Source organism: Gadus macrocephalus, chromosome 22, assembly GCF_031168955.1.
Source record: "Gadus macrocephalus chromosome 22, ASM3116895v1".
Taxonomy (NCBI): domain Eukaryota; kingdom Metazoa; phylum Chordata; class Actinopteri; order Gadiformes; family Gadidae; genus Gadus; species Gadus macrocephalus.
Window position 1 is genome coordinate 8,640,854 of NC_082403.1, and position 26,549 is coordinate 8,667,402.

General features: G+C 46.9%; 4 protein-coding genes across 8 annotated transcripts; 2 read left to right on the forward strand and 2 right to left on the reverse strand.

Moving 5' to 3' along the window:
• Nucleotides 1–1,072: 1,072 nt before the first annotated feature.
• On the reverse strand, nt 1,073–2,614 carry mrps21 (mitochondrial ribosomal protein S21). Its single transcript, XM_060042891.1, has 2 exons — nt 2,454–2,614; nt 1,073–1,665 (listed from the first exon to the last, which is right to left on the reverse strand). Exons 1-2 carry the CDS (start codon nt 2,534–2,536, stop codon nt 1,485–1,487), a joined length of 264 nt encoding a protein of 87 aa, XP_059898874.1. The 5' UTR covers nt 2,537–2,614; the 3' UTR covers nt 1,073–1,484.
• A 1,783-nt stretch (nt 2,615–4,397) lies between these two features.
• Nucleotides 4,398–9,289, forward strand: LOC132450742 (26S proteasome non-ATPase regulatory subunit 4-like). The gene is made up of 10 exons (XM_060042829.1): nt 4,398–4,559; nt 5,095–5,235; nt 5,379–5,493; nt 6,152–6,238; nt 6,355–6,423; nt 6,593–6,808; nt 6,985–7,093; nt 7,331–7,462; nt 7,852–7,904; nt 8,661–9,289. The coding sequence occupies exons 1-10, from the start codon at nt 4,534–4,536 to the stop codon at nt 8,832–8,834; spliced, it is 1,122 nt and encodes a 373-aa protein (XP_059898812.1). The 5' UTR covers nt 4,398–4,533; the 3' UTR covers nt 8,835–9,289.
• Nucleotides 9,290–9,429: 140 nt separating this feature from the next.
• On the forward strand, nt 9,430–21,007 carry znf687b (zinc finger protein 687b). Of its 5 annotated transcripts, none has more exons than XM_060042730.1 (10): nt 9,430–9,580; nt 10,269–12,620; nt 12,795–13,117; nt 14,663–14,847; nt 15,105–15,281; nt 15,622–15,784; nt 15,886–16,209; nt 17,812–17,912; nt 18,015–18,102; nt 19,302–21,007. In XM_060042730.1, the coding sequence occupies exons 2-10, from the start codon at nt 10,283–10,285 to the stop codon at nt 20,016–20,018; spliced, it is 4,416 nt and encodes a 1,471-aa protein (XP_059898713.1). In that variant the 5' UTR covers nt 9,430–9,580; nt 10,269–10,282; the 3' UTR covers nt 20,019–21,007. The 5 variants fall into 5 exon arrangements, with proteins under 5 accessions (XP_059898713.1, XP_059898714.1, XP_059898709.1 ...); XM_060042731.1 differs by having other exon boundaries at nt 12,795–13,093; XM_060042726.1 differs by having other exon boundaries at nt 10,269–13,117.
• Nucleotides 21,008–21,925: 918 nt separating this feature from the next.
• Nucleotides 21,926–25,464, reverse strand: aqp10b (aquaporin 10b). The gene is made up of 6 exons (XM_060042842.1): nt 25,331–25,464; nt 24,390–24,516; nt 23,886–24,023; nt 23,430–23,548; nt 22,663–22,880; nt 21,926–22,488 (listed from the first exon to the last, which is right to left on the reverse strand). Exons 1-6 carry the CDS (start codon nt 25,418–25,420, stop codon nt 22,287–22,289), a joined length of 894 nt encoding a protein of 297 aa, XP_059898825.1. The 5' UTR covers nt 25,421–25,464; the 3' UTR covers nt 21,926–22,286.
• Between the last annotated feature and the right edge of the window lie 1,085 nt (nt 25,465–26,549).

Below are 26,549 nucleotides of genomic sequence, written 5' to 3' on the forward strand. Positions count from 1 at the left end.
TAAATAAGAGTAGCCTCCCATTTGCTCCAAATTGCACCATTCAGCGACATTCGTAGCGCTGATTGGTTAGTAAAAGTACATTTCTGACCCAGCCCCCGCACGTGTTGATCGTGTGGTGCGCTGGTGTACACATGGTGAACAAAAGACACGCGGCATTATTTTGTCGTGTTGATTTGCACAGTGTAAGCTACTCATATCGTCATTTAGAAACGAACTCTGCGAAAGTACAAAATATACCAATAAATACAAAAAAAGATGAGACCAGATAAAATGCATACATTGAGTTTAATGCACTTGATCATTTAAACTGCCATACACTTATTTGGGGTTTAATAGATAGAGAGATACGGTACTTAATTGTAATTCATCCCAAAGGGACCTTCAAGTGTTGCAGCAGCATTTCACATAAATAGCCAAGAACAAACATAACTTGTTAAAAGTAGACACGTTAAATAGTAGGTAGTAGGTCAACAAAAAGGTAGGCTACATTTTAGCATAAAATGTAGACCTATGTCCTTCTAGTTGACTTAAATGTGTTTTAAATGAGTATTGGATGGGTTCATGATGACCCCTTTGTAACATGCAGACCTACTTTAGCGATTGTTGTTTATCCCATCGCGTTCAAATATTGTCTATCCACCGTTCTGCTCTCATGATCCGTATAATGCCAATGAAACATTATTTCAACACATTAGCTATAGTAAAATCACCCAACGCATCAGGCATGAAGTGAATATAAAAATAGATTGCAAATCAACTTGGGTATCACTCTTCCTGCATGTTGAACCAATAGTTTTAGGACAAACATTATTTCTGTATCTTAACTTTTATCCAGAACACATGTACATTCATCTTCATATTGAATACAAAATTAGTTTGCATTAATAACGTTTTTTTTTTTTTTTAAATAGTTTGCATTGTTGGAGGCTGGCCCTCAGATTGTCAATCAACAGTCTACGCTCTATAGCAACTACTCCACTTTGCAGTTCCAACAGTAAAATTGTCATCACAAATAGGCCTACATTCAGATGCTCACCAATTGATCAATGAATGGGCTTCAGGACAGCAATAATGAAAACGTACATAATTTTTTTTTTTAATTTAGTTATTTTTGGGCAAAACCAGCCACATTGATGAAAACAAAACTAAAAAGGGATCCTACCTAAGAAGCAGTTGTACGACTGAGTTCATGCAATTTTATGTTTGCTAAACATGATACAAATCTGGAGATGAATTAGTCAAAATCAATAATCAGAGTGTAGCAATTTAGATTGAAACATATTCGAGGCACTGCCAATTATTTAAATAACATGGACAATTCTGTCAAAAAGATGCACATATTTCCTTTTACATCTTGGGTATACATCAGTCAATGAATTACAGGACCCAATCTAGTTATATTCCTCAAAGTTCACAAGGAATTCATCACTTTCGTTTTTCTTCGTTTAACCACCTGGTCCCGCAATCCTAGCGTTTCCTTTGATTTAACATCCCACCCAGGCATCGTCTCTGTACGTCCTGGAGACGAAGGCTATCTTCCTGGCCATGTCGGAGTTGTAGATACGCTTGCAGTTCTCAAAGTTTTTCCTCTGTCGCTCTCGGCATGGCTTCTCAAAGTACCGTTTCCGCTTAACAGCCTCAATGACGCCATCATGAGCCAGGACTCTTGAGAATGGAGACAAATATAAATTAAGAATGGCATATGGAAAAAATTAAACTGAAAGATTAAATAATGGAAATTGCTCACGCCAAAGTGGACAAAACTTAAAGAAAGACGGAATATGTGCCGTTTGTTGTTTAGCTAAAAAAAAAAAAAGTACCACCTCAAATGACTGTCCAGGTGAGATCTGTGTTGCAAGTAAACCCCTTTTATCTTTGTCCATGGACCACTGCTTGTGGTTCAATCAAATTACATTTGTGTAAGCTACGGCAAATTACATTTGTGTAAGCTACGGCAAATTACATTTGTGTAAACTAAAGGCTATAGAACTGAAAACATTGAGATTTGGTATTCCATACACAAGCAACATATTAGGTAATATATACCGCAAACTAGTTAAAATCGTAAGTGTTTCAATTAAATGTAAGGACCAATCACTTTACTAGTTTCGCCTCTACCAACGCTCCCTCTGTAAAAAAAGGGTGTGTGTTTTTGATGATATGGTGTTATAGAAGACGATACCAAAGCAGTTTTAAGCCACTGTGCCCTTAATTTAAGGATTCTGTTCATTTCCTATCTCCCCAGTTCATGATTATTCCAATAAACAATCATTCAATTATATGAATAAACCCAACATCTAGGGCATTAATTACGTTGCACAGCTGAGGTTACTTTGACATTGAACCGGAGCGGAAGTTAGCAAGCGGTTAATAAGAATATGTACAGAACTACAATTGTCTTCCTGGTATAGAAAAAAATACAAACTATAATAAATCAATATTCATATTTCCACCTGTTTAAAGTCTTGTACGCGGCATCGACATTGCCTTCTTGAACCATTACTGTACGTGCAACGAAGCGGAGATGGTTTGCCATGTTTAGTCGGTAGTGTTCCCATAAAACGGACCGGGCAGAAACAGACTCGTTCTTCTTCGTCGTTAATTTGCGGATGAAAACTAGTTTAGAGGTGCATATATCGCCCCCTAATGCACTGGAGTGTAAAGTCACATCCTACATATTATAGATCAGTGGTTCTCTAACTTTTTATACCGCGTTCCACCTCAGAAAGCATTTTTCTTCAAGTAGGCCTACCACCATCATGACCGATGTTATAAAATATAACAAAATACTGTAACGTAGGCCTGCGGCCCTATTCAGCTGTGCACAGCTAACGCATGAGGTACATTTAACAATTGTATACCAACAACCTTTTTTTTAAAAAGCCAATAAAACTAATGAGAAGGCTGCGTGTTCGGTTGTAAGATGGCGTTTAGGATGCGATGCTTTCATTTCTATGAACATCACCATATACAATACCTACCACCAGCCACCTGTGCTTTGTCACAGTTTTTTACAGTTCTACTCGAAATATGGTTCTCCTGTCTGCATTTCTATTCTAAATAGGCCTAGTTCGTTTGGAGCCACGATCGTAGTGTTTTTGAACCATTTATATTTGTAGCTCTTATATCTTTCCGTCAGTTTAGCTTGTAATCGTGGATTTCTACGAAACAAATTATTAAAATAAAAAGGAAAGGCAAAACTAATTTTAGGGTTATTAACCATGTGAAAGATCGATAGAGCTGCAAGCTGCAACATGTCCCTGAAGCGAATTTCTGAATTTTAGAATACTGGCCCCCAAAAAACCAAACTTCAAATCAGCAGCCAGACAGGCGACTCCCTGCCAGAGGCCCCCTGTCCCTCCAGCACCCTTGAGGGGGAGAGTTCAGAGCAGCTATGTAGCGGAGAAAAAGACTGCAGCAATGCGAACCCCCTCCGGTTGCCACCTGCTGCAACACTCTGTTGGTGAAGAGCCCTGCCAACCAATGGAGTTTGACTTCCCAGCCAGGCGCTCTGGAAATGAAAACGTATTATTTGGTTATTACGTTAAGTTCAACTTCTCTATTGTTATGTTATTATAATAAGTCAAATTCCTAAGCTTTGACCCCTCAGTCATAGCAGCAAAAGCATAGTAGGCTAGTGTGCGTTTTATAGTTAAGTTCATGTGCCTTGTTCTGTTGCTACCCGTATAGCGTAGCTGTGACTCTGTCAATAATTAAGTCTTCTGATTAGAAATAAACCTGCATTCCGTGTGTGATCTGTCCATAGCTGAGTATGGTACTCAGCTGCTTCGACATAAAGCATGTTGTGGTTCAACAGGTCTGTTGTAGTGTAAAGTGGGTGCAACCCAGCCCTGGGGAGGGGGTTCTCGACGGCCCAGGAGGCCACCAGGGCACTTTGTCTGCTATCTGTAGGATAAGAAAAGTAATGTTGTTCATTGTTGTGCCTGTTGTTATATTGGGGGTTGAAGCTCATTATTTTAAAGGGAAATTAGTTATTCTGAGGGCTGTGTTTTTTTTCTGTGATTCCTCGGGGCGAGGAACTTTGTGAAGGGGGGGGGGGGGGGGGGGGTAATTTAGCATCACAGGGTTTGGGAGATAGGTGCGGGCCATCTCAGAGGGGGTTCTAGGTGTTTCCTTCTGCGCAGGGGTGGTTGTTGTGGTTTTCCGGTCGAGCTGTTCCTGCCTGTCCCAGTTGTGGAATTCAATAAACCCGCTGTTAAGCCTTACTTCGCTCACTGCCTCGCCTGTGGTCATTACAATACTTTACTTCACTCTACTTTTAACAAAGATATTTGATGCATGCTACTTATGTCAGAAAATTCAAGATAATCATATAAACGCGATAAGAGAATAGTTTACTATTCGAGATATTCAAATAACAGTTGAATATTTAATATATTACTCGCATTATTATCTTTGAGGTTTTAATCCGATCCAGTAGAGAGCGCTAATGCACTACAGAAGTGGGGGGTGAAACAGGTTTACGGCTGCCGAAGAAGAGCATGCGCCAGAGAGAGCAACAAGAAGTTCAAAATGGGGCTTGAAAGTACTATGGTCTGGTAAGAATGATACAAATATCTATTAGTCATTGCATTTAGTGAGTTTATATTTATTTTTGAGTAAATAACAATGGTAATTTGGTCTTAATCCAAATCTAAACGAGTCACGTTAGCTAGGTAATGTATTCAATCCTGCTACATGGACTGAGTCATTGTAGCTAACGCTAGCTATCGTCAGGTTTTACCCGTCGCCTTTAATACACTATTTATGTTTTCCGGAAGAAGATAGATATAATAGATGTATAGTCTTAACTACTTTACTACGGTTGACTATTGGGCACCTGCCTTGGGATGAATATAGCGTTAGCAAATACTGAAAACGGTAGGCCTACAATATCCCATTTATTATTTGAGGGATAGCCGATTTCTTCCTAAACATTTCCTTTCCAAATTCGTTGATATTGTTTAACGGCAATACAGACGCTAGGTTGTTATTGCTGTTCAGTTAAGTAATCGGCAAATTAACACCTTTTACGTCTGTGAAAAACGAAGTGGTTCCGTCATAACACATTCATTCTCCCCCTCCCCCCACCAGTGTGGACAACAGTGAGTATATGAGGAATGGAGACTTCCTACCCACACGTCTACAGGCTCAGCAAGATGCTGTCAACATCGTTTGCCACTCCAAAACACGCAGCAACCCAGAGAACAACGTTGGACTCATCACCATGGCAAAGTAATCCATCCGAATGACTTATGTCTCATGCTATGACGAATGTTTCTAAGAAAAATAAAAGGTCGAAATCTCAACACAAATATTTGCCGTTCGATTATGATGGTTCTAAAGAGAAAACCTTGATATTTCCTGTTTCTCTACAGTAACTGTGAAGTCCTGACCACGTTGACCCCAGATATGGGTCGAATCCTGTCCAAACTACATGCTATCACACCCCGTGGCAATATCTGCTTTTGTACTGGCATCAGAGTGGCTCATGTGAGAAACATCAGTTGTTTATGTGTGTTGTTTATTGTGTTATACCTCGTTGGAAATCATCACTCAGTTCCCAGTCCAGGTGTTCATTTGACTTTTTTTTTTTACATACTGCTGCCGAGTTTGTATGCCAATTGCTCAGTTGAAACAAATGTAAAGTTAAACACCACGCTCATTCAGATTTGTGGCATCAGACTTTAGATATAATGTTAATTTAAAGTCAGATACAATCGTTATTGATGGGACAAGAATAGATCTGAATTGTATTTGTGTATTCTTTTCAAGATTTTATCAATGAACTTCAACTATCAAAATTGGGATGTAGGTAGAATCTAAACCCCTAGTTATAAGTATGTTAAACCCACCTGCGGCCTCATTAGTAGGATACTTTAACAGTGATCCATGATTCCATGACCAATTAGCTTTTCCGGATGCAATAAATGAGGGCTTTGAAGCCTGTCAACCCTTCATTTTTCATCACATCGAATTAATATCTTTCTTCGATGTGGGAGTCGGAGGACGAGAAATGGATAATCCGGAAATCCCCATGTTCAGAGAAGTGCTTGCTCTATTCACAGTTCTGGTTTAAGTTTTAAGATGTTTAACCTGCTTTTTTGAAGCGGCCCGTGTTCTATATTCAAAGCATTGTCTCTTATTATAGTTGGCGCTCAAACACAGGCAGGGGAAAAACCACAAGATGAGGATTATTGCCTTTGTTGGAAGCCCAGTTGAGGACAACGAGAAAGATGTGAGCATACAAAAGAAATCCATTTATAATTTAAACATGTTGGCTGTTTTTCTCTCCTGCAGTACACTTGTTGCGTTGTTCTGTCAACTTACCCTCCTTTTGTTTCAACCATAAAGCTTGTCAAACTGGCCAAACGTTTGAAAAAAGAGAAGGTCAATGTGGATATCATCAACTTTGGTGAAGAGGTGAGAAGACATGTTAGTTTGTCACTACTTAGTTAGTTTCTACTCCAAAACCAAGACACGCGCATGTAGTCTAAAAAGAAAACAACTTTAATGCCAAGCGTCATTCCGATATGTATTATTTTCTTTACATTGCCGTCTTTCCGTCCCTGCCCCCATTGCGGCCGTCCAGGAGTTAAACACAGAGAAGCTGACTACTTTCATCAACACCCTGAATGGGAAAGAGGGAACGGGCTCTCACCTGGTCACCGTTCCTCCAGGCCCCAGCCTCGCCGACACACTGCTGTCCTCACCCATCCTGGCCGGGGAGGGTGGTGCCATGATGGGGCTCGGGGCCAGCGACTTTGAGTTTGGCGTGGACCCCAGTGCTGACCCAGAGCTGGCGCTGGTAATTCAACGCTTGACATTGTAGTTCATCATTGATACATTTAGACGGCCCTTATTTACACGCTGTAGGTTATAATATAGCTGTGGTCCACCAATATGGTCAGCCAGTGCGCCTCGGATATGTCCACTTATCGTGGCATGGTGTATGCCTCCCCCCCCCCCCCCCCCCCCAACCAGGCGCTGCGCGTGTCCATGGAGGAGCAGAGACAGAGGCAGGAGGAGGAGAGCCGTAGAGCAGCGGTGGCCTCTGTGACAGACGGCAGCATGCCTGTGTCAACACCAGAGGGTAACACACACACACACACACACACACACACACCCCTGAACTAGTGGTAAACATTACAATATGAAGAGCCCTTGTTGTTTGCAAAGTCATTTGACGGGGAACTGAAAGCAACATAGATAGGAATGTAAAATAATAAAGTAAAAGTAGAGCTGCGGGAGCAGCTCTATGAATGTTAGTGGAAAGGGCATGAGGAGGTTGTGGGTCTGTCACTGACTGGATTTGTCTGGTTTGTTGCAGAACCAGAAGAGGCTTGGCTGAAGACGGCCGAGGCGCAGCCAGAGGCTGGCGTCAAGGCGCTCCCAGACTTCAGCAGCATGACGGAGGAGGAGCAGATCGCTTACGCCATGCAGATGTCTCTCTCCGGAGGAGGTACGCTGAGCCATGCATGTCCACGGCTTCACCGCGTGTTCACTATACACCCCGTCTGCGTTCACCCCACCGCTGGTGGCGGAAGGTCGACAAAATGCCTGCAAAAATACCTTTTTAAAGGGAAAAATTTCATGTTTAACTTAGTATAAAATTCCTGATGGCAAACACCAGTTAAACTACTTTATGTGTAATGGGCAACCTTAGCAGTAGCTCGTTCACAATACAAATGCTTATGGCTTAGAACCGCACCACATATAATGCAAGTTTGGTGCAGGGAGGGTGGCCTCCTACACGATGCTATCATTTTTCTTAAACTGAGTATGCCTATGCTGCATGTAAAGGTGCCATGGATCTCTTTAATGGGATATTCTTCTCTGTATTGCCGTTAGAATACGGAGAGATGGATACCGCAGCCGCGATGGACACGACAGAAACAGCCAAGGTGAAGTATTCACGTGCAGCAATTCACTGTGTATCCCATGGGCTCGACTCACTCTTGCCTGGCCACCGGCACCATGTGGTCAATTGTGGTATTGCAACAATAGGAAGGAAAGGGACTCTAAAAATATAAATAAATAGATAGCTGCAACTGATTTTAAAGGGATTATCTTTTGATGGAAAGTTGTCCGCACTGGTTTGAAATGAGTTGAGGTCATCCCAAGGTATGTGAAAAGACTAGATTGAGAAGTTTTTGGCCAGGTTGGTGTGAACCTCTGCTTTAGTATAGCGTATAACTTCTAGTTCATAATTTATCTTGTTGACAATGATAAAGTATAGAGTAGTCAACCATGGTACAGCTAGACTACTAAACATTTGTTTTACTTTCAGAAATGTGCTCTGCCTAAAATACAATGCAGAAGCACACCGCAACCACAATAGCTAGCTTGTTTAGGTAGTTTCGGTACTATACATCTGTGTTTGAGTCCGACCCGACTCCCATTCTCATTGGTTTCTGTTGGCAAGTAGGGCAACCAACCACCTGGGAAAGTCTTCCGAGAATATCTGTTTCACCTATTTAATTCATTTATAAAAAATAATTTCCGAAAATTAGATCTCTAATTTCTTCATGTCATCTGCAGCAGAGTCTTCAATATGCCAGGAAGTGCTATGTGCACAATGTAATATTTAATATTATGTGAAAGTACATGGAAAAGTAAGTGGTCTTTCTTTGTAACTAACACAAGCTGTTTTTATTCAGGAGGAGGATGACTATGATGTGATGCAAGACCCAGAGTTCCTTCAGAGTGTCCTGGAGAATCTCCCGGGTGTGGACCCTAACAACGAGGCCATTCGCAACGCCATGGGCTCCCTGGCCTCCCAGACAGGAAGCCAAAAGGATGGCAAGAAGGACGAGGAGGAAAAAAAGAAATAAGGAAGCAAGCAGTGAGAGCTCTCCTGGCTGGAGGTCCCAAACAGTCAAGATGAAACACGAAATTGCGAGATAAAACATGAAATTGCATACTACCGCAGGTTAATGAAAATATACATATATAAATACTGTCATTACTTTGGCCTAGCCCACTCCCTTGCATTACATCTGTTGCTTTATTTTCTATATTCGGAATGGAATTGGTTGGACAACCAGTAAAAGAAACACCATAACATAGTATTTGTGTATTGAATCTGGAGTATGCAGTTGACAAACCCAATAATATCTAAGGGTTTAAGTATATCGTGGCCTACACTGATTGCCTTTTGCTTTCTTTACCTGAAGTGTACAGGCTGTCATACCAAATTTAGGTAATATTGTATTTAGGAAAACCAAAATTCTGACGTAAATTTTTCCTACTTACTTAGTTTTATTTTGCAATAAAAATGTGTATTGAATTATTTGTTTACCTCAGTTCTTTGAGTGGTTAATTGACAATATAATGTGTAATAGCAGGATTTCCCTTATTTGTGTGAAGTGATATTGGCCAAAGAAGGTTTTTGCATTGTTAACTTTGCATCTATTTAACCAAAATTATGTAGACCTGGTTATTGGCTACATGAAGTACATGAGCAGTAGCCAATTTAATTTTTAGATTAATAAAAAATCTATGAGATGGTCATGTGACGGGAAGCGCAGCTTTTTCGGCTGAAAAACGGGCTAGGAATACTCGGGAATCGTACATCCAGGTAAACAATCCAAATTCATGCAATATAAATGAGTCATTACAGACCCAACTATCCTCCAGTGTCAGTGATGACCGTGCTTGTCTGTCCTTTGTACAGCTAAGAAACCTTTTACAACAGGCTCGGTTTGATTGTATTTAATGGCGTATGCTAGCTAGTTAGCTAAATGACCCTTTGCATCTTTGGCTGGAGCTCGGCGACCAGCTAGCCAACGGCGACCGTGAAATAACTGCTCGCAACAACCATTTCTGCAGGCAGTTAAGGTTGCATTTGAAACTGCAATATTCCTAATTGCACGACTACTGGAGTGCATAAAGCGATTTTGAGAATGGCTGTAAACATCACCCGCACATAAGTGGTGAGCTTTTTCCTTTGAAGAGATGATAGTGGAACGCTAGCCCCTTTCGGTAGCGCTAGCTAGCATTATATGTTGCCATAACTGCAATGATACATGTTCATATACATAACCCGCTAACCTGTTATGTCTGGTCAGTTCTTGAATTTATGAACAAGCGGCATGTATAAGATTCAACATCCAAATGTATGCAATATGTAACGTCGTGTGTGCAGAATAACGTGTGGCATTTCAAGCTATTGACAGCGATGTGGGCAATACAACGGGGGACGTTTATAACCAATGAAATTACACACAGACTCCTTTGTTACATTTATTATCTTTTTATTTTTTAAGGATTTAATCCCGGTATGGGGGACATGAAGACCCCAGATTTTGACGACCTTCTGGCAGCGTTTGACATACCTGACATCGATGCCAAAGAGGCCATTCAGTCAGCCCCGGATGAGGCTGAGGGCCACCATGGGCCTGCTGGGGCCCCCCTGGGAAAATCAGACAGTGTTGTGGGTGTGGGCCAGTCCTTAAGGCCACAAAGCCCCTCTGACCCTCAGGCCGATACTTCTATTGTTAGTGTAATTGTCAAGAATAAAGTCCGTCTTGAGGCAGTGGATGGAGGGGATCGGGACACAGAACAGAATCCTATTGATGTTATTGCAGGGGTCGACGTGGGCCCCAGGCTTGGCGCGTGTGCCCCTGGTATGACTGAATCGGAGGCCCTTAACCACAACGGTTTTGGGGCATCTGGGGTCCCCGCTCCTATCCAACTGAGCCAAAGCCAGTCCAATGGATCGCCATGGTCGCTGAGTACCCCAAAGATGTCCTTAGAGGCAGGTGTGGGAGGGACTAAGACTCACAAGCAGGGCGGGAACATTTTCAATAGACTTAAACCGCTGGTGACCCAGGGGACAGGAGACCCCGTCGGCCGAGCCAGGAAGATGCAGCTGCTGCAGCAACAGCATCAGCAGCAGCAGGAAGGGGTCCAAGACAGGGTGGACGGGGGGAAAGCCTCCTTACCATCCTCTTCCTCTCTATCGGCCGTCCCTTCTCCTCTCACCACGGGCGGCTCCGTCGTTCTGTCCTCTCCGTTCTTCCCCACGTCCAAGCCGCTGCCCCCGACGCAAACGTCCGCACCGTCGTCCCAACCCTTTAACGGCGCCGCCAAAGCCGGCTTCCGACCTCGAGAATCGGAGGAAGAGGACGACGACGACGACTCCGACTCGGATCTGGGGGGTGCCCTGGTGATCCAGGAGAGCCCCAGCTCCCCGACGCATGCGCCCCCTCAGCTGAGCCGTCGCTACAAGGCAGGCGGCGGCGGCGTCGAGTCCTCCATCTCCGCCTCTTCGCCCAACGCGGCGGCCGCTCACCCTAAGCCCGGGGACACGCCGTCAGGGGCCGGCCTCACCTCGTCGGCGCCACAAACGTCCTCCACAGAGAGCCCCCCGGGGGAGCAGAGGAACCCCGAGCACGTCATCGAGGAGAGGGACTCGCCGGAGAGCCCCGAGCCGGAGACGCCCAAAGCGACGGTGGCCGCCGCGGCCCAGCGCTGCTCCAGCCCCGCCTCCGCCGCCACCCCGCCCTCGGCCTCGGACCTCCGGGAGCCAAAGGAGGAGGAGGAGGAGATGGAGGTGGGCAACGGGGTCGACAGGGTCGTGGAAGGTAAGGCGGACACGCAGAAGCCCGACGCCGCACAGGCGGTCGAGGAAAAGATGGAGGTGGACGAGGGTAAGACTAAGCCCGAGTCCACCGGAGGAGGAGGGGTGGGCACACCAGCCACCCCCTCGCCCGGCGCCCCCTCCAGACCCCTCAAAGTTCGGATTAAAACCATCAAGACGTCCACAGGGGGAATCACCAGGACTGTAACCCGGGTCGCACCCAAAGGTGGGGCCGCGGCCAAGGGTTCGGAAGGTAAAGGCCAGACCGCCGGGCGCAAGGTCCTAGTGAACAAGGCCTCAAAGACGGAGGCCTCCCCCGGCCACGCAGCCGCCGCGTCGCAGCAGAAAGTCAAAGCGCTCAACGCTCTGCCCGTGTCCACGCTGGCGGCGAGCAGCGTCATGCTGGCCGCCGCCACCAAGGTCCAAAACAAAATGGCAGCCAACGACAAGGCCAAGGTGTCCGCCACCGCCGTCAGCATCACCAAGTCGTCCGCGCTGCCGGCCACGCCGGCGCCGGCCTCCTCGCCCAAGTTCTCGGTGGCGGCCGGCGGGATCAGCGTGCGCACCGCCAAGACGGCCAACGGCGGCGGCGCCGGCAACCTCCAGCCCAACAAGCCGGCGTCCATCGTGAACAGCACGGGCGCCGTGATCTCCCGCACGCAGTCCAGCCTGGTGGAGGCCTTCAACAAGATCCTCAACAGCAAGAACCTGCTGCCCAGCTACAAGCCCGACCTCTCGGCGCCGCCGCCCGAGTGGGGGCTACCGCTGCCCGCCGCGGGCTACCGCTGCCTGGAGTGCGGCGACGCCTTCGCGCTGGAGCGCAGCCTGGCGCGCCACTACGACCGGCGCTCGCTGCGCATCGAGGTGACGTGCAACCACTGCGCCAAGCGGCTGGCCTTCTTCAACAAGTGCAGCCTGCTGCTGCACGCCCGCGAGCACAAGGAGCGCGGGCTGGTCATGCAGTGCTCCCACCTGGTCATGAGGCCCGTCACCGTGGAGCAGATGATCGGACAGCAGGACGCCACGCCCGCGACAGGTAACGCCCCTTTTCAGCTCACGCGGTCTCACAAAAATGGTTTAGAAATGAACCTAAAGCGGACATGGTTTCCGTTGTTGTTGTTGTTGTTGTTGATGCATCCCCGTTTGAGTCTGAATTTGTCCACCATTTTACACGTCTTCTCCCCGGCCCCCCTCCTCGTCGACGGAGCAGGGGCGCTCTCGTTCTCCTCCCCGCCGGTCTCCTCGCCCTCCGCCCTGCCCTCCGGGGCTGCTGCGGCGGCCACCGCCAACAGCTCCAGTCCCGCCAAGGACGCCGGCTCCCCGGCCGGCGGCCAGCCCAGGCCGGTGCGGCGCGCCCCCCAGGGACCCCAGGCCCTGATGCCCCTGCCCTGCAAGAAGGCGGAGGCGCTGCAGTACAACAACTACAAGTGCCCCGAGTGCCAGAGCCAGTTCTCGGGCAAGGCCGAACTGGTCACCCACTTCCAGCAGATCCGAGCGACCCCCAACTCAGTGAGTCCTGGTGATGAGAATGCTGTAAGGGTCCTTCCTTGCTTCTGTTTATAACTTATAACGGATCAATTATTATTATATAACTTCTAGAATTATTTAATTTGTTATGTGCCTGATATAAAATTCTGTCATTTGATTTTGAAGGACTGAAAGTTCTGGGTCATTTTTGTGAAAACGTGGCTCATATGTAAACTGACCTTTTTCAGAAATACAATGGCATGTTTTACTCCAAGACACCAGGGCCCCGTTTCCCGATATCGACGGATCTTCGCTCGTAAGATCATTCTCCCGATGGATCTTGCGATCCATCGATAATTTCTTTGTCGCGTTTCCCGAAACTCCTCTTAACGTGAACGCGCATTCGCTGCACTCACGACGTCGTAGGATTGTAACTGTCTACTGACACGGTGCTGAAATGGGCTCCGTAGGAGGGGGAGACGCAGGAATGTCGCAGGAAAATTGTGTTAAAAAGGGTTAAAATATATCCCCATCAAGGACAACAGCAGAGTAGCCTACGAAAAAAATAGACTGCAATTATATGAATGCTAAAGACATTAAAACACAATTGATTAGGCTTAAACCGACATATATCAGTCCTAATCCTGAGCGCACGATCGGGAGGTGGAAGTTGCGCTTTAGATGCCTTCACAAGTCCAGCGGAGGGCTCCAGTTTTCGCCGGCCAAGTCATGCGCCGTGATATGTGTGACGGCTATGTTGCACAACATTGCAGCTAAGGCTGGGGTGGCTTTGCTTGAACCGGAGGACGTTGAGGACGATGACGACGAGGAAGATCGGTGTAAGGACGGCCTCCCTCATAACTCATAACTACGCGGCTGGTTTTCATGCGCGTCGAAGAGTGATTGAGACTTTTTTTTAACCCCCTCCACCCTCCCACATGTCACTAAACATTCCCGTCAACGTGACCAATCCCCACCATATCCCAGCCTTTTGCCTGCTCCTTTGCTTGTTTTTTATAATATTTTTAAATTTTTTAATTTAATTTTTTTTTTACATTATTTTATGCTACGTTTTATGAGTAGCCTATGTCAGTCTGCACAAATCCCCACACTTTCTCTCACACATTTTGAGTGCCCTGCCTGCGCAAACATTTTCTGGACTGTCCCGTTTTATTTTGGCCATTTTAACATCTTTATTAATAAATTAATTAATAATCTTTATTAATTACCAAACTAAGAACATAAAGGCGCAATGCGTTTTAATAAAACGCATCCAATAGACGGAATGTCCGATGGTGACGCCACTGAGGCTATAGCTGACGATGCTCTTAGCGTCCTACGAGTACCTACGAGCACCCCTGGAGTACTCGTTAGCTACGAGCGTTTTCAAGACGTTCGTTCCCAACGATGCTTTCGGGAAACGCGGTGAAAACTCTACGATGCCCTTTCGACGCACTTCACGATCCACTTAGGCTAACGACGCTTTCGGGAAACGGGGCCCAGAACTATAAAAGCACTGCATTCTACGCCGAGTAGACTTTTAGTTTTTTCAATGAATGATTTTTTTCTCTCCAATGACCCTTTTCCCGGTCGCTGGTTGGTTCTGAACAGACGTGCTCCCAGTGCTCCCCGCCGATGATGCTGCCAAACTCGTGCGCCGTCTCCGCCCACCAGAGGATCCACAAGCACCGCGCGCCCCACGTCTGCCCCGAGTGTGGGGGCGTGGCCCGCCAGGCCGGCTTCCAGACCCACCTGGACGAGGCCTGCCTGCACTTCGCCAGACGCATCGGCTTCAGGTTGGGAGACGTCTCGGGAATAATTACCTCTCTGGATGCATCGCTATAATTCAACAGTTGATTTGACTTGGTTGGGGACGTTCTGAAAACCTGTCTCTTTAGATTCCGGTGGAGAATTGTATCCTTCACACTCCCTCACTATTTCTTACTTGTAAAGAGTAGTGGCTGACTAAGTGCCGTCATTTAAAGCGACATTAAAACATTTTCTCTCCATATCCCGTCCTTCGTAGTGAACGCTTCAGGTGATCTGTGTGCAGGTGCTCCAGCTGCCAGGTGGTGTTCGGGGGGCTGAACTCCATCAAGTCCCACATCCAGACGGCCCACTGCGAGGTCTTCCACAAGTGTCCCAGCTGTCCCATGGCCTTCAAGTCTTCCCCCAGCGCCCAGAGCCACATCAGTACCCAGCACCCCACCCTCACTGGAGGACAGGCCAAGTACGCGTCACCTTAAGCTCAATTTACAGTTCTGCGCAAAGCACACTTACCAAGATCCATATCACGACTCTGAGATACGCCGCGGATCTCCCCATAGCTGCCTGCATTTACACTTCAAAGTCACGTTATCCCGAATACATGCGGACGAAATAACGTTTCTGACCCCGAATGTACACAAACCGAGTCTGGGTCCTCCCTTTGTCATAGCTCTGTTTTTCCAGATTCTCTTATTATTATTTCGGTCTTTCAAATGATGCCGAGGTCATGTTCAAAGTGTAAAGTGAAGATACCAACACGATATACGTCTGTTGCAAATTTCTTTCTTTCTTTTCAATTCCAGAATGATCTACAAGTGTGTGATGTGCGACACAGTATTCACCCAGAAGCCCCTGCTGTACATGCACTTTGACACCCATCTGGCCAAGCAGAAGGTCCACGTGTTCAAGTGTCCCGACTGCACCAAGCTGTATGCACAGAAGGGCTCCATGATGGAGCACATCAAGGTACAGCAAGAACCAATGGATGTCATATTGAGTAACCATTATGTATGCGTGTGCATGAAGTATCGGCAATGCACTCTTTAACCCTCCCCCCCGCATCCAAGACCGCACACAGAGGCCTGTCCGTCAAACAAGACGCCCAGTCTGATAGCCCCGCCCCCGCCCTGACCCCGGCCAATCAGGCTGCGCCGACCGCAGCCAAGCCCAAGCCCTTTGGCAACAAGACGGACAACTCCGACGGCGAGGACTGGGGGCGGGATCGGGAGGATGACGAAGAGGAAGAGGAGGAGGAAGAGGAGGAGGAGGACAGTAGCGGGGGCGGCGGGGAGGACTTTGAGGCGCCCTCAGAGTGGACGTGTCCGCAGTGTCAGGCCACCTTCACGGACAACGACGACTACCTGAGTCACGTCAAGATGGAGCACGGCAAGGTCAGTCCTACTAATCAGAATAATAAATAGCATTAATATAGCACCGTTTTATTGCCTCTCGCAGCGCCGTGCTAGTGCTGCTTGATTATGGAAAAATCATGATCACGTTTATTTTGGTCAATATAGAAATAACGATTATTCGAACGATTGTTTTTTTAGTTTGAAAATATGATGCATTTATTCAGCAAAAAAAAAAAAAATGTCCAAATAGAAAATGTTAAAGGCATATTGTACGGGATCCAGTAATATGCACTTTTTAATATGTTGTTGAAATTGGTTTTTACATCCTGACGGCAATAAATAACTTATGGGCAATGAAAAAGAAGCGAAAAAAACCCGAATTCTGTATCTGCTAAACTATAAACCTGTTAAAATGCTTACCAATCGGAGACACTGTGCCCGAATCTAAAGAACCAATCACAAGCCTGCGCGTTCTCTCCCCTCTGTGTACGAGCCTGAGCCGGCCTGAGCGCGTTCACGGAGGGCAAAGAAAGCGTTGTTGTCATAGTAGTTCATGACAGTGGACTAGACCTAGTGAGCCTACAACGTTTACACAATGGAAGAGAAACAACTGAAGTTACCACTGCCACCGTTACTTGCCCCGGTTCATCCTTTTAAAAAGGCAAGAAAAAGAAAGACAGAAACTGAAAAGGCAGCAACAAAAAAGAAGTTGGAGACTGCTCGAGGAAAAACGAGAATAAATATTGGATTAGCTTTTCAGCGATGGCGACAGCTGAGGGAGTTTAATGGCCTGAAAAGTGACCCAATGGTTGCCGTTGAAGTAAGCCGTAAGAAGCAGCAGCGCTCGTGCACGGCTCTGTGTCGAGGGGTGGGGGCAGGGAGTCCTGAAGGGTGGGGGAGGAGTTAAACGGAACTCCGAAAAGAAGCTAATTTCAAATCATGCTAGCTCTCTCACATCGTACAGTATAGCTTTAATTGAAATATAATGTAGAATTATGTATCCAGCCGTTCTATTTATTATTTATATAAATCATTTAATGAAAAAAACAAACTTTTAACTAGATTATGTTAGTTGGGTGATGGTAGGGATTGAGTGGTTTTGTGTGTGTGCAGAGGATACCACACCTGAAGCACCACAATGCCCACCCCACTCTGGTTAGCCTATCCGGAAGGAAAGTATCCCATTAGAGAGCAGGTGGATGACTAGGGGGCCATGTCGGTACAAGAGCAGGGTTGGGTACTTTGCCGGGGCTAGCCCCCCTACTCCTCACCCCTACGACCATATAGGGAGTAAGGACTTCCTGGCTTAACGCGTCATCGGGAGACAGTGCTGCTCTGGGACAGCTGAGACCTCCGTCTCCGTCCCGGCGTCTTTGGGAAGTAAACCCCACCAGTACCATCTAGTCACTCATCCAAGGCCAGGCCTGATCAGTTTCCACGGAAACGCATGGCAGCAGGCAGCCATGGTGTTGCACCATCTGGATTCAGTGATTGAATGTACCCCCTTGAAGTTAACTGTGTGTGTGTGTGTGTGTGTGTGTGTGTGTGTGTGTGTGTGTGTGTGTGTGTGTGTGTGTGTGTGTGTGTGTGTGTGTGTGTGTGTGTGTGTGTGTGTGTGTGTGTGTGTGTGTGTGTCCACAGTTCCCGTGTCGTATCTGCGGGGGCACGTTCAGCACCTCGTCCAGCCTGCGGCGTCACGAGCGGGTCATCCACGAGGGCAACAAGAGGGTGTTCCACTGCCAGTGAGTCTCCCCCAGGCCCCACTGTCCACATCGCCCCGCACAACGTGCTGATGAAGTCACGCTGCCCGTAGTAACTGACCTCACGTATGGTTTACGTTACAGGTTTTGCACAGAAGGCAAGCGCACGTTTGGCAGCCGCTTCTTGTTGGACAAGCACGTTCGTCTTCATCACAGATCCACAGATGGACAGGTTGGTTAAGATACTTTTTTTCGGGGGGGGGGGGGGGGGTTTGACTATCGCATGAGATCAGCCCTGAAGTAGAAATTGAAAGGTGAGCCGTACAAGGAACAAAGTGGTCTGGGTGATACCGTTGTAAATGCCTCACTAAAACAAGTGACCAGTGTGCTTTCTCCAAATGACTTGCCATGCATGCAAAGCATGGCTTTTATCGCTTAGTTGTTTGGAATCAATGCGTGTGGCGGAAGAGTTTTTGAATCTTTTATAACCGTTGTTTCAATCAAATCCAAAATGGCAATAAATGGTAAGGGGAGCTAGTGTCAAACTAAGTATATATTTCAAATATAATTTATATCAGGTCAATCCCACAATAAATGTCAGTTCACTTTTATCTCTTGGTTTTAGTCATCAAATCAAAAATATTTCCACGATGAATCCAGAAAACAAATTCCAAAAGTAAATCAAAGTAAACGTCAGTAAACAACGTAAAACATCTTATTACCGTCTGGTCCAGCAGCCATCATAAGGCCCACAGTCCAACCCAAGGCCCCCATTTGACCGGCTAGAAAACACCAGACCTAGTGCACGTTTTTTCTTTTGAGATTTCCTCTCATGTATCACTAACTAGGGTCTGATCCCAGCTAGTTCAGCATGTCACTAGCATAGCTCCTTAATCGCACTTCCTGGAAAACCACCATTTTTAAATACATGGTAGGAAGCAACTCGGGGGGGCCTAGTCTGCCCCTACAGGTTGGAGGACTCCAAACCCTTTATATCATCTGCCTGAAGTCTGTTGACAAAATAAAGTCTTATCACAAAGACCAATGTTCTACAGCTCTTGTTATTGTTTTATGAGAGCAATATTGAAAAATTGTGTTTTAGTGAAGGAACTCAAGATAGTTTTATCACCCAGACCGGTAGAGTCCGCGTGATATCCCTGTTTCACAATAACGATCTGTGCGCTCGCTGCCAAATGGCACCACGCAGTACAAACTCATACGAGGAGACCATTAATCAGAGCAGTCCTTGTCAGGACTTTATGGGCCTACAGCTCTTTCCCTGCCAACCGGTCGTAAAAGTAGCATCCGGCGGTAATGGAAAATGTCTTTGGGTCTGGCTTGCACGCAATTTCCTCGTCATTGATGATTGGGGATCTTTCCGGGTTCCTCCGAGTCCTGACAGTCCGGCCCCCCTCGCTGTGTCTCCCCCAGGGCGCCCCTCAGACCCGCAAGCGGTCCGCCGCCGCCGCCCCCGGCGTCGACGGCCCCAGCAGCTCCTCGGAGCAGGACGGCGAGGGGGGCCCGGGCTCCGGCGCCCGGACGGGTCCGGGGGGGGCAGCGGACGAGGACGAGCCCCCCGAGGAGGGCGAGGAGCGGGAACGGGGGTCCGGCGGCGGCGGCGGGGGTCCCGCCAAGAGGACCCGCGGCGCGACCACCGTGGCCCCTCCCCCCGCGGAGCCCACGGAGGAGGAGGAGGGCGGCGCCGCCGCCAGCGCCAGCGTGTTCCGCTGCGTGCCGTGCGGCTTCACCACGGAGGACGGCGGCGAGTTCCAGCGCCACGTGCCGCAGCACCGCGCCGACGCCGCCTCCTTCCAGTGCCTGCAGTGCGGCGTGTGCTTCGCCTCGGCCGGCTCCCTGGGGCGCCACCGCTTCATCGCCCACCGCGTGCGCGACACCCAGGGCGAGCCCCCGCCCTCGTCGCACGGGCCCCCGGGCGGGGCCGGCTCCCCGGGCGGCGGCGGCGGCTCCTCCCCCTCCTCCCTGCTCTCCCCCCAGGGCCAGCCGCAGCAGGCGGGGGAGGAGGGGGAGGGCGGCATGGGCTGCAAGGTGTGTGGCCGGCGCTTCGACAAGGCCTCGGACCTGAACACACACTTCAGGACCCACGGCATGGCCTTCATCACCGCCCACAAGACGGACAAGCCACAGTAGCGGCCGGGCGCTGGTGCTCTCACACACGCACACACACACACGCAGAGTCGTGTGGGAGGGGCTGTCATGTGACCCAGAAAAAAGAGGAGCCTTTTAAGTACAGAAAGGGTTCACGGTTCTCATTGTGCGCTCGGGCGTTCCGGCGCTTTTATTGTGAAAAGCTTCCCAGGAAGTTGGGCCGTTTGTATCGTTTGAAGCTGTCTGAGATTGTAAGCGCATGTCGGAGGCGTCCTCTGTGCCCAAGAGGGAGGGGGATCATGAAACTTCTGTTTTTACTAGTGCTGTCAAGCGACTAAAATATTTAATCGCAATTAATCACATTAATGCCATAGTTAACTCGTGATTAATCGCAAATATTTTTTTATGCTAAATATCCCTTCATTTCTTTGTCCCATTAATTTCTCATTTTAATGCTCTTATCCACATGGAGAAGTGCATCGGCTTGCCTTGTGCAAATGTTTTTTGATTGATAACAACATTGGCATATACTGATCAAAACAGGACGATGCAAAAAAAAGCCTATAGTGCAATTAAACGATGAACATACAAACATACTGCCTTGAACATAGCAGTCAGGCTACTGCTTCTTTGTTTTGAGCCAAAGAAAAAAAAAGATTTTTTTTAAAATAAATTGCGTTACTAGCGCGATAAAAAATTAATTAATATTAAATTAATAACGCGTTTAACTGACAGCACTAGTTTTTACACAAGCCATGCCTGTCTTTCACAACCATTTGTTTTTTTGTACCATTAACGATGCTCTTACTTTGCACTGACTGTTTTTCTGACCCGTTTGTTTTTAACATAATTCCTTCTCCTTGTGTCTATCACAGTACTCTTTGCAGTAGTGCCGGTTTTTTATATAAATTAATATATATGTATCTACCATATTGGTCATGGCATTCATTGACTGAAGTGTAAGCTTTGAATCGCCCTGCGTTGAGCTCTTCAGACTGAAATGGGGAGACTATTGACTGAATTTCTTTCTTTTTAAAAGGCCAACTAAATTCCAGATCTTTCTCCCAGTCCTATTTATCGTAGATCTCCGAAGCCTGAGCGAGTGTTTGGAAAATTTAAACACTGATTTTTATGTTGCGATATTGTAATATTTATATATATAAAAATATATATAAATATAAAACTATTACTGCTGTTATTTGTGTATGTATGTTGCGATCTATCCCTCTACTGGATAATGCAGTAGTGCTAAAGATACTTTAACACAAAACGGCCGGTAGGAGAGAATCCCCAGCGGGCCTTTCCGTTATAAATGTTCCAGAACTTTCTATGAGCCGTGTTGCACAAGAACGAGGTCATTGAACGCGAATGAGATCAGATGTCCTTCCACCGGCTGTACACACCAAGAGTTCCCATGTAAATATATATAACTACACGTCAAAGTTAAAACATCAAAGCTTCGTTGCCTGCGATGGAAAATGTGAATATATATAGTATTTGTACTTGTACTGTTCCCCACTTTTTTTATTTAAGTTCTTTGAAAAATTTGAAGCGTATCGAAAAGGAAAATCCGTAACCCAGAGGTAGCTATACGTTGTGATCTCAATGCAGAGGGAGAATGTTGTTTGGGGGGGGGGGGTCGTCTTGATGTCTGAATACAAACACTCATCTTGAGACATTTTTTTATTTTTCAAATCTACAAAATCAGTGCTTGCTGTATTCACTTTACTTTTTTTTTTATATGTTGTGAAACAACCTCCGTTAGGACCTGAAGGAGGCCTATGGATGGATATTTTTTGTATCTTTTTATGTCATATCATATTTATATAACCCAATAGTGGAGAACTCATTGTCCTTTCCTTTCCCATGGTTGTGGTCTGCTTGCTGAAATGCCATACACTTTTGTGCTGTTTCGAAAATAAATGTGTGAAAGAGAAAAGACTTGCTGGTTTCTCAAATCGTACATTTTTTAATGATCTATACTTACAGCAGAACCAAACTCATCTTGGTGACTTTGTGTGCATTTAACAGCATCACCCTTCATCAACTGGTCTGGTTAACCACCAGTCACGCGCCGGTTAGGCGCTGATGCAAAACACCCATCTATTAGACAGATCATGGACGTATTCAAATATATAACCCATTGCATCACTATACATTACAACAAGGCAACAAGTGGTTTATCATGGTCATATACATGTACAAAGACATACAATTAGGCCTACCAAGCTTAAATACACCACCGTGTTTCCAGAAGCTGCAGCAGTCACCCATTGGGACCACCTCAAGGCGGTAAGACATCAGTGACTGTTACGAGGTTCCCTTGTTGTTCATTGGCGGGTCAGAGACAGAGTCGACCACCTCCAGAGTCTTGGTCCCCTCTGCGGCCCCCTGATCCAGGGTATGGTCTGCCGGGTGATGCACCTCAATGAACAGCTCATAGATCAGGGATCCAAGCAGAGCCCCGAGGCACGGGGCCACGAGGGGCACCCACCACCAGCCACCTCCAGCCCTGCCACGACAGCAACCGACTCAATGAAGACCTTGATGGTGCTTCTTATTGTTGCTACACCATTTTTTTTTTATTGTATTCTCAGCTTGGAAGTCGCTTTGGATTAGTGCGACTGAATGATAATAAATGTAAATAACAAATCCGAACGAAACAGTTCATCAAAACAACACTTACTGGAAGACCTCGGCTCCCCAGCCGGCGAAGTAGGTGAACAGACGTGGTCCGATGTCCCTGGCGGGGTTGATGGCGTAGCCGCTGTTGGAGCCCATCGAGACTCCGATGACTAGCACCACCGCGCCCACCATCACGGGCTCCGAGCCGGGCGGCGCGGGGGAGTTCTTAGCGTCCCCCAGAGCCAGGACACACACCAGCAATACCGCCGTGCCGATCACCTGGGACGGAGAATTTCAAAACAGACCACCGTTTAAAGCGGCGATAGCATGACGCCACAGATGCTATACAACCTCATTGTCCACACCGGGGGGGACATTGCCTCTAGCTTCGCTTGGCAGATACATAAACACGTAGGCACATATGTATAGTCTATATACCCTTGTCGAACATACTACATTAGAACAAAATAAATCATTAAAAAGCAGCAATATGGTGCAGTTACTGGAGATGCACAAAACATGCATATTTGGGGTGATGTGATTTCGACCTTGAGTTGAAGAAGCCGTTAGACCCTTTTCATCGTCCTTATGAGAATTATGGTCTGCGTCTGCCCTTTAATGTACCAGGATTTGGGTAGTAGACTAGTGACCTTACCAAACATTGACCATGGACCATGTGCCATTGGACATCAAATGATGTACCTGAGTGTCCTATGATGAACGTCTGTGTAAAGGGTCTAGCTAGAGACACAACATTCATCCCTTTGCTTTCTCTTCATAGATATAAATGAGTTTGCTGGGGGGTTTGTCGTGGCCATGGGGACTCACCTGGTCCACGATGCCCCCCCACAGACTGAGGTAGCCGGCGGGATAGGTGGAGAATATTCCCGCCGTCGCCCTGGGACCCGTGACCAGCAGTTGACCGTCGCCGAATAACAGGATCGCCTCTGTGCACACGCACAGGGTCAAAGGTCAGATGGGGTCAGGGCAGCATCGGGGACATGATGAGTGACTGGCGACTCACAGCCACACACACACACACACACACACACACACACACACACACACACACACACACACACACACACACACACACACACACACACACACACACACACACACACACACACACACACCTGTTCTAAGTGATCAGCTACATTGCAGAATAAAAAGGGGATGGGATGGGGTGGGTAGTTACAGTCTGAACGGCCTGTTCACCCGCTAGGCAAAGACACGCGTGTGTATGTTTGATTCATGAATGGAGCCAGCCGGCCGCAGCCTCACCATAGTACTGAAGGGCGACCGTGGCGGCCGCCAGGAAGGCGCCGAAGACCTGGAAGAAGACGTAGAAGGGGAGCTTGATCCACGGATGCCTGCCCAGAAAGCACAGACTCAGAGACACGGCGGGGTTGAGGTGAGCACCTGGAACAACAAACAACAAGCACAAATCAAAACAAAACGTTAGATGTCAATAACCGAAAATTGAAATCTCGATTAGTACAATAAAAGCGCGAGTGCTATTTAGGTCAAAGCAGCGTACAGTGTATTCAGACACAAGTCATTAAGGAGCCTGTTCATTGGTAGGCGGCCGTCACCGGGGATCGAACCCAGGAGCTTTTCAGTTGGGAGTCGAACACACTCGCAACAACATTCCCCTGACCCCACGACATTGACAAGTCTAAACAAAAGAGTGCAGCGAAGCTACAGTATATCGTATACGGGCACTCAAACAACCAAGTAGATACTTCTCTATCGCTACACTTGAGTGACGCGTTACCGGGGTCTTACCTGACACCCCCCGGGAGACGAAGACCCCGAAGCAGGTCCCCAGAGCGAAGCCCAGGTTTATGGAGAGGTACTGGCCCTTCTGGTCCTCCGTGGTTGTCACCTGGGCAACGGAGCCACAGCCAAACAACTGCACACAAAGCCCATCTCTTTATTGGGTTATTGCATCTCTCCAGTAGACATATTTCAATTGTCACTATCGGCGATGACCTTTGAACCGTAGGGCTGTTCTTGATGTCGTTTAATTCACTGCCCTTATTGTCCAGTTTATTTACCTGTGCAGCCTTAACTGCACACGTACACTGCATTAGGTTTGGTAGCATGTGCAGTTCGGTTTTCAACATTATCTGCTTAGATACCACAGTACTTTTCATTGCCTGTTGTGCAATGAGAATAACACGGAATCTAATCTCTTGTTATTTGAAAGAATTTTCACACCTTACAATCTACCTATTTTACAGTTTGTCAGTCTGTCTAATCAAAGTATGCGCAGATGTTTATGGACCCCCTATTCCAACTAAATGAGTTGGAAAACGCAAGCGCAGCGATTTCAGATTAGATTAGACAGCATCAAGAAAGCAATATAACAAAACCAACCTGTTGAATGTTCGTTTTTTCACACTCAAAATTGTTCACTAAACACTTCCATAATATCTGTCTTTTCTCCTCATCTGACACATGTGTCTTTCTCTGTGGCTGTGCTTGGGCCAAAGTCCTTGGTTAGCCATTGAGAGAATACACTCAGGGAGCACCATGGACAGTGTTTGTTGTCAACATCATGTTGAACACTGGCAAGAGACTGCATATTTTCACAATAACTTTAATCAAAATCGTCCATACATTCAAGATACCATTCTTTGTTAATCCCAAACCCCAACTTTAAACCAATTTACAAAACATAACACAAACCGAAATACACAAACAGTCCTCAAATCAAAACTCACAATCACGATGTAAACTCCGAGGCACTCCGCCAGGCACTCCCTCACCAGCTGATTCTGGACTCTACACTTTCTCAGTAGTCTCTCCATCATGCCAGACGGCTCTGCCAGATCCTCTGCGTACTGCCAGTGGGGGTTGTCGTGGCAATTTCTGTATCAGATATTGCGTCTAAGCAGATGAGATATTTAGATGCAAAAAGCACACAATACTGTTGACAATTAGTGGTTATATATATTTGTAATAAAAGTACGAACAAAGATACATCACAACATGCATCAACAAACAACATAACAGGCATACATTACAATAATCTGAGGCCTCAGATGGGAGCTCCTCTTTGCGTGTTACTTCATTCTCTGAAGGTACGCTCAGACAAGTCCACTGAGTAGCTAAAGTCAGGAGCTTTTATACACTTAGATCGGATCCTTGAGGGCAGTTGGCCCCAATAAACCAAAAACCTTTGTTAACCATCGGCTCCCGCCGTAAACCCCGCCCTTTCTACAAATCAGCCAATGAGAAGAGCCTTGGGGCACTAAACTTCTGGCCCCACCGCCGAAACAGAAGCGGGCGCTGCGCACGCGCTTGCTCGCGCAACAGCACCAGTTTTCTACACTGCAGCAGACGGGGCCATCTCGGCTGTGCCCCACCGAGCGGAAATGACGAGACGGAGCAACGAACTATTTCACACACAACTACTACACTACAACAATTGCGTTCATCAAATTAAAACTGCGGACATGTAATTAATTATTAACAATTAATGTATTATTAACTTATGCTCAATGACATTTTTGAAAAAAAAATGAAAAGTATAATCGTGCCCTGCACGGCAGCGTTCTCTGGTGGGGCCGTGCCCCACTGGCCCCTAATGCAAAGACGCCACTGCTGAACATGATCAATCATGCCATTTCAAGTGGTTCCTTTTCAAGGGATGTTAACACCGCTACAATCACCTTACTCCATAAAAAAGGGAAAGACCCAAATGAATGTGCAAATTATCGTCCTATATCGCTCTTGAATGCTGACGTTAAACTTTTTGCGAAAGTGCTTGCACTAAGGCTTGAGCCCCTTATGAATAAGCTCATTCACCCTGACCAAACTGGCTTCGTAAAATCTCGCTTATCCTCTGATAATGTTCGCAGACTTTTGCACATTGTCGAAGCTTCTGCTGAGGTCCAAACTCCCTGTGCTGTATTATCTCTGGACGCAGAAAAAGCTTTT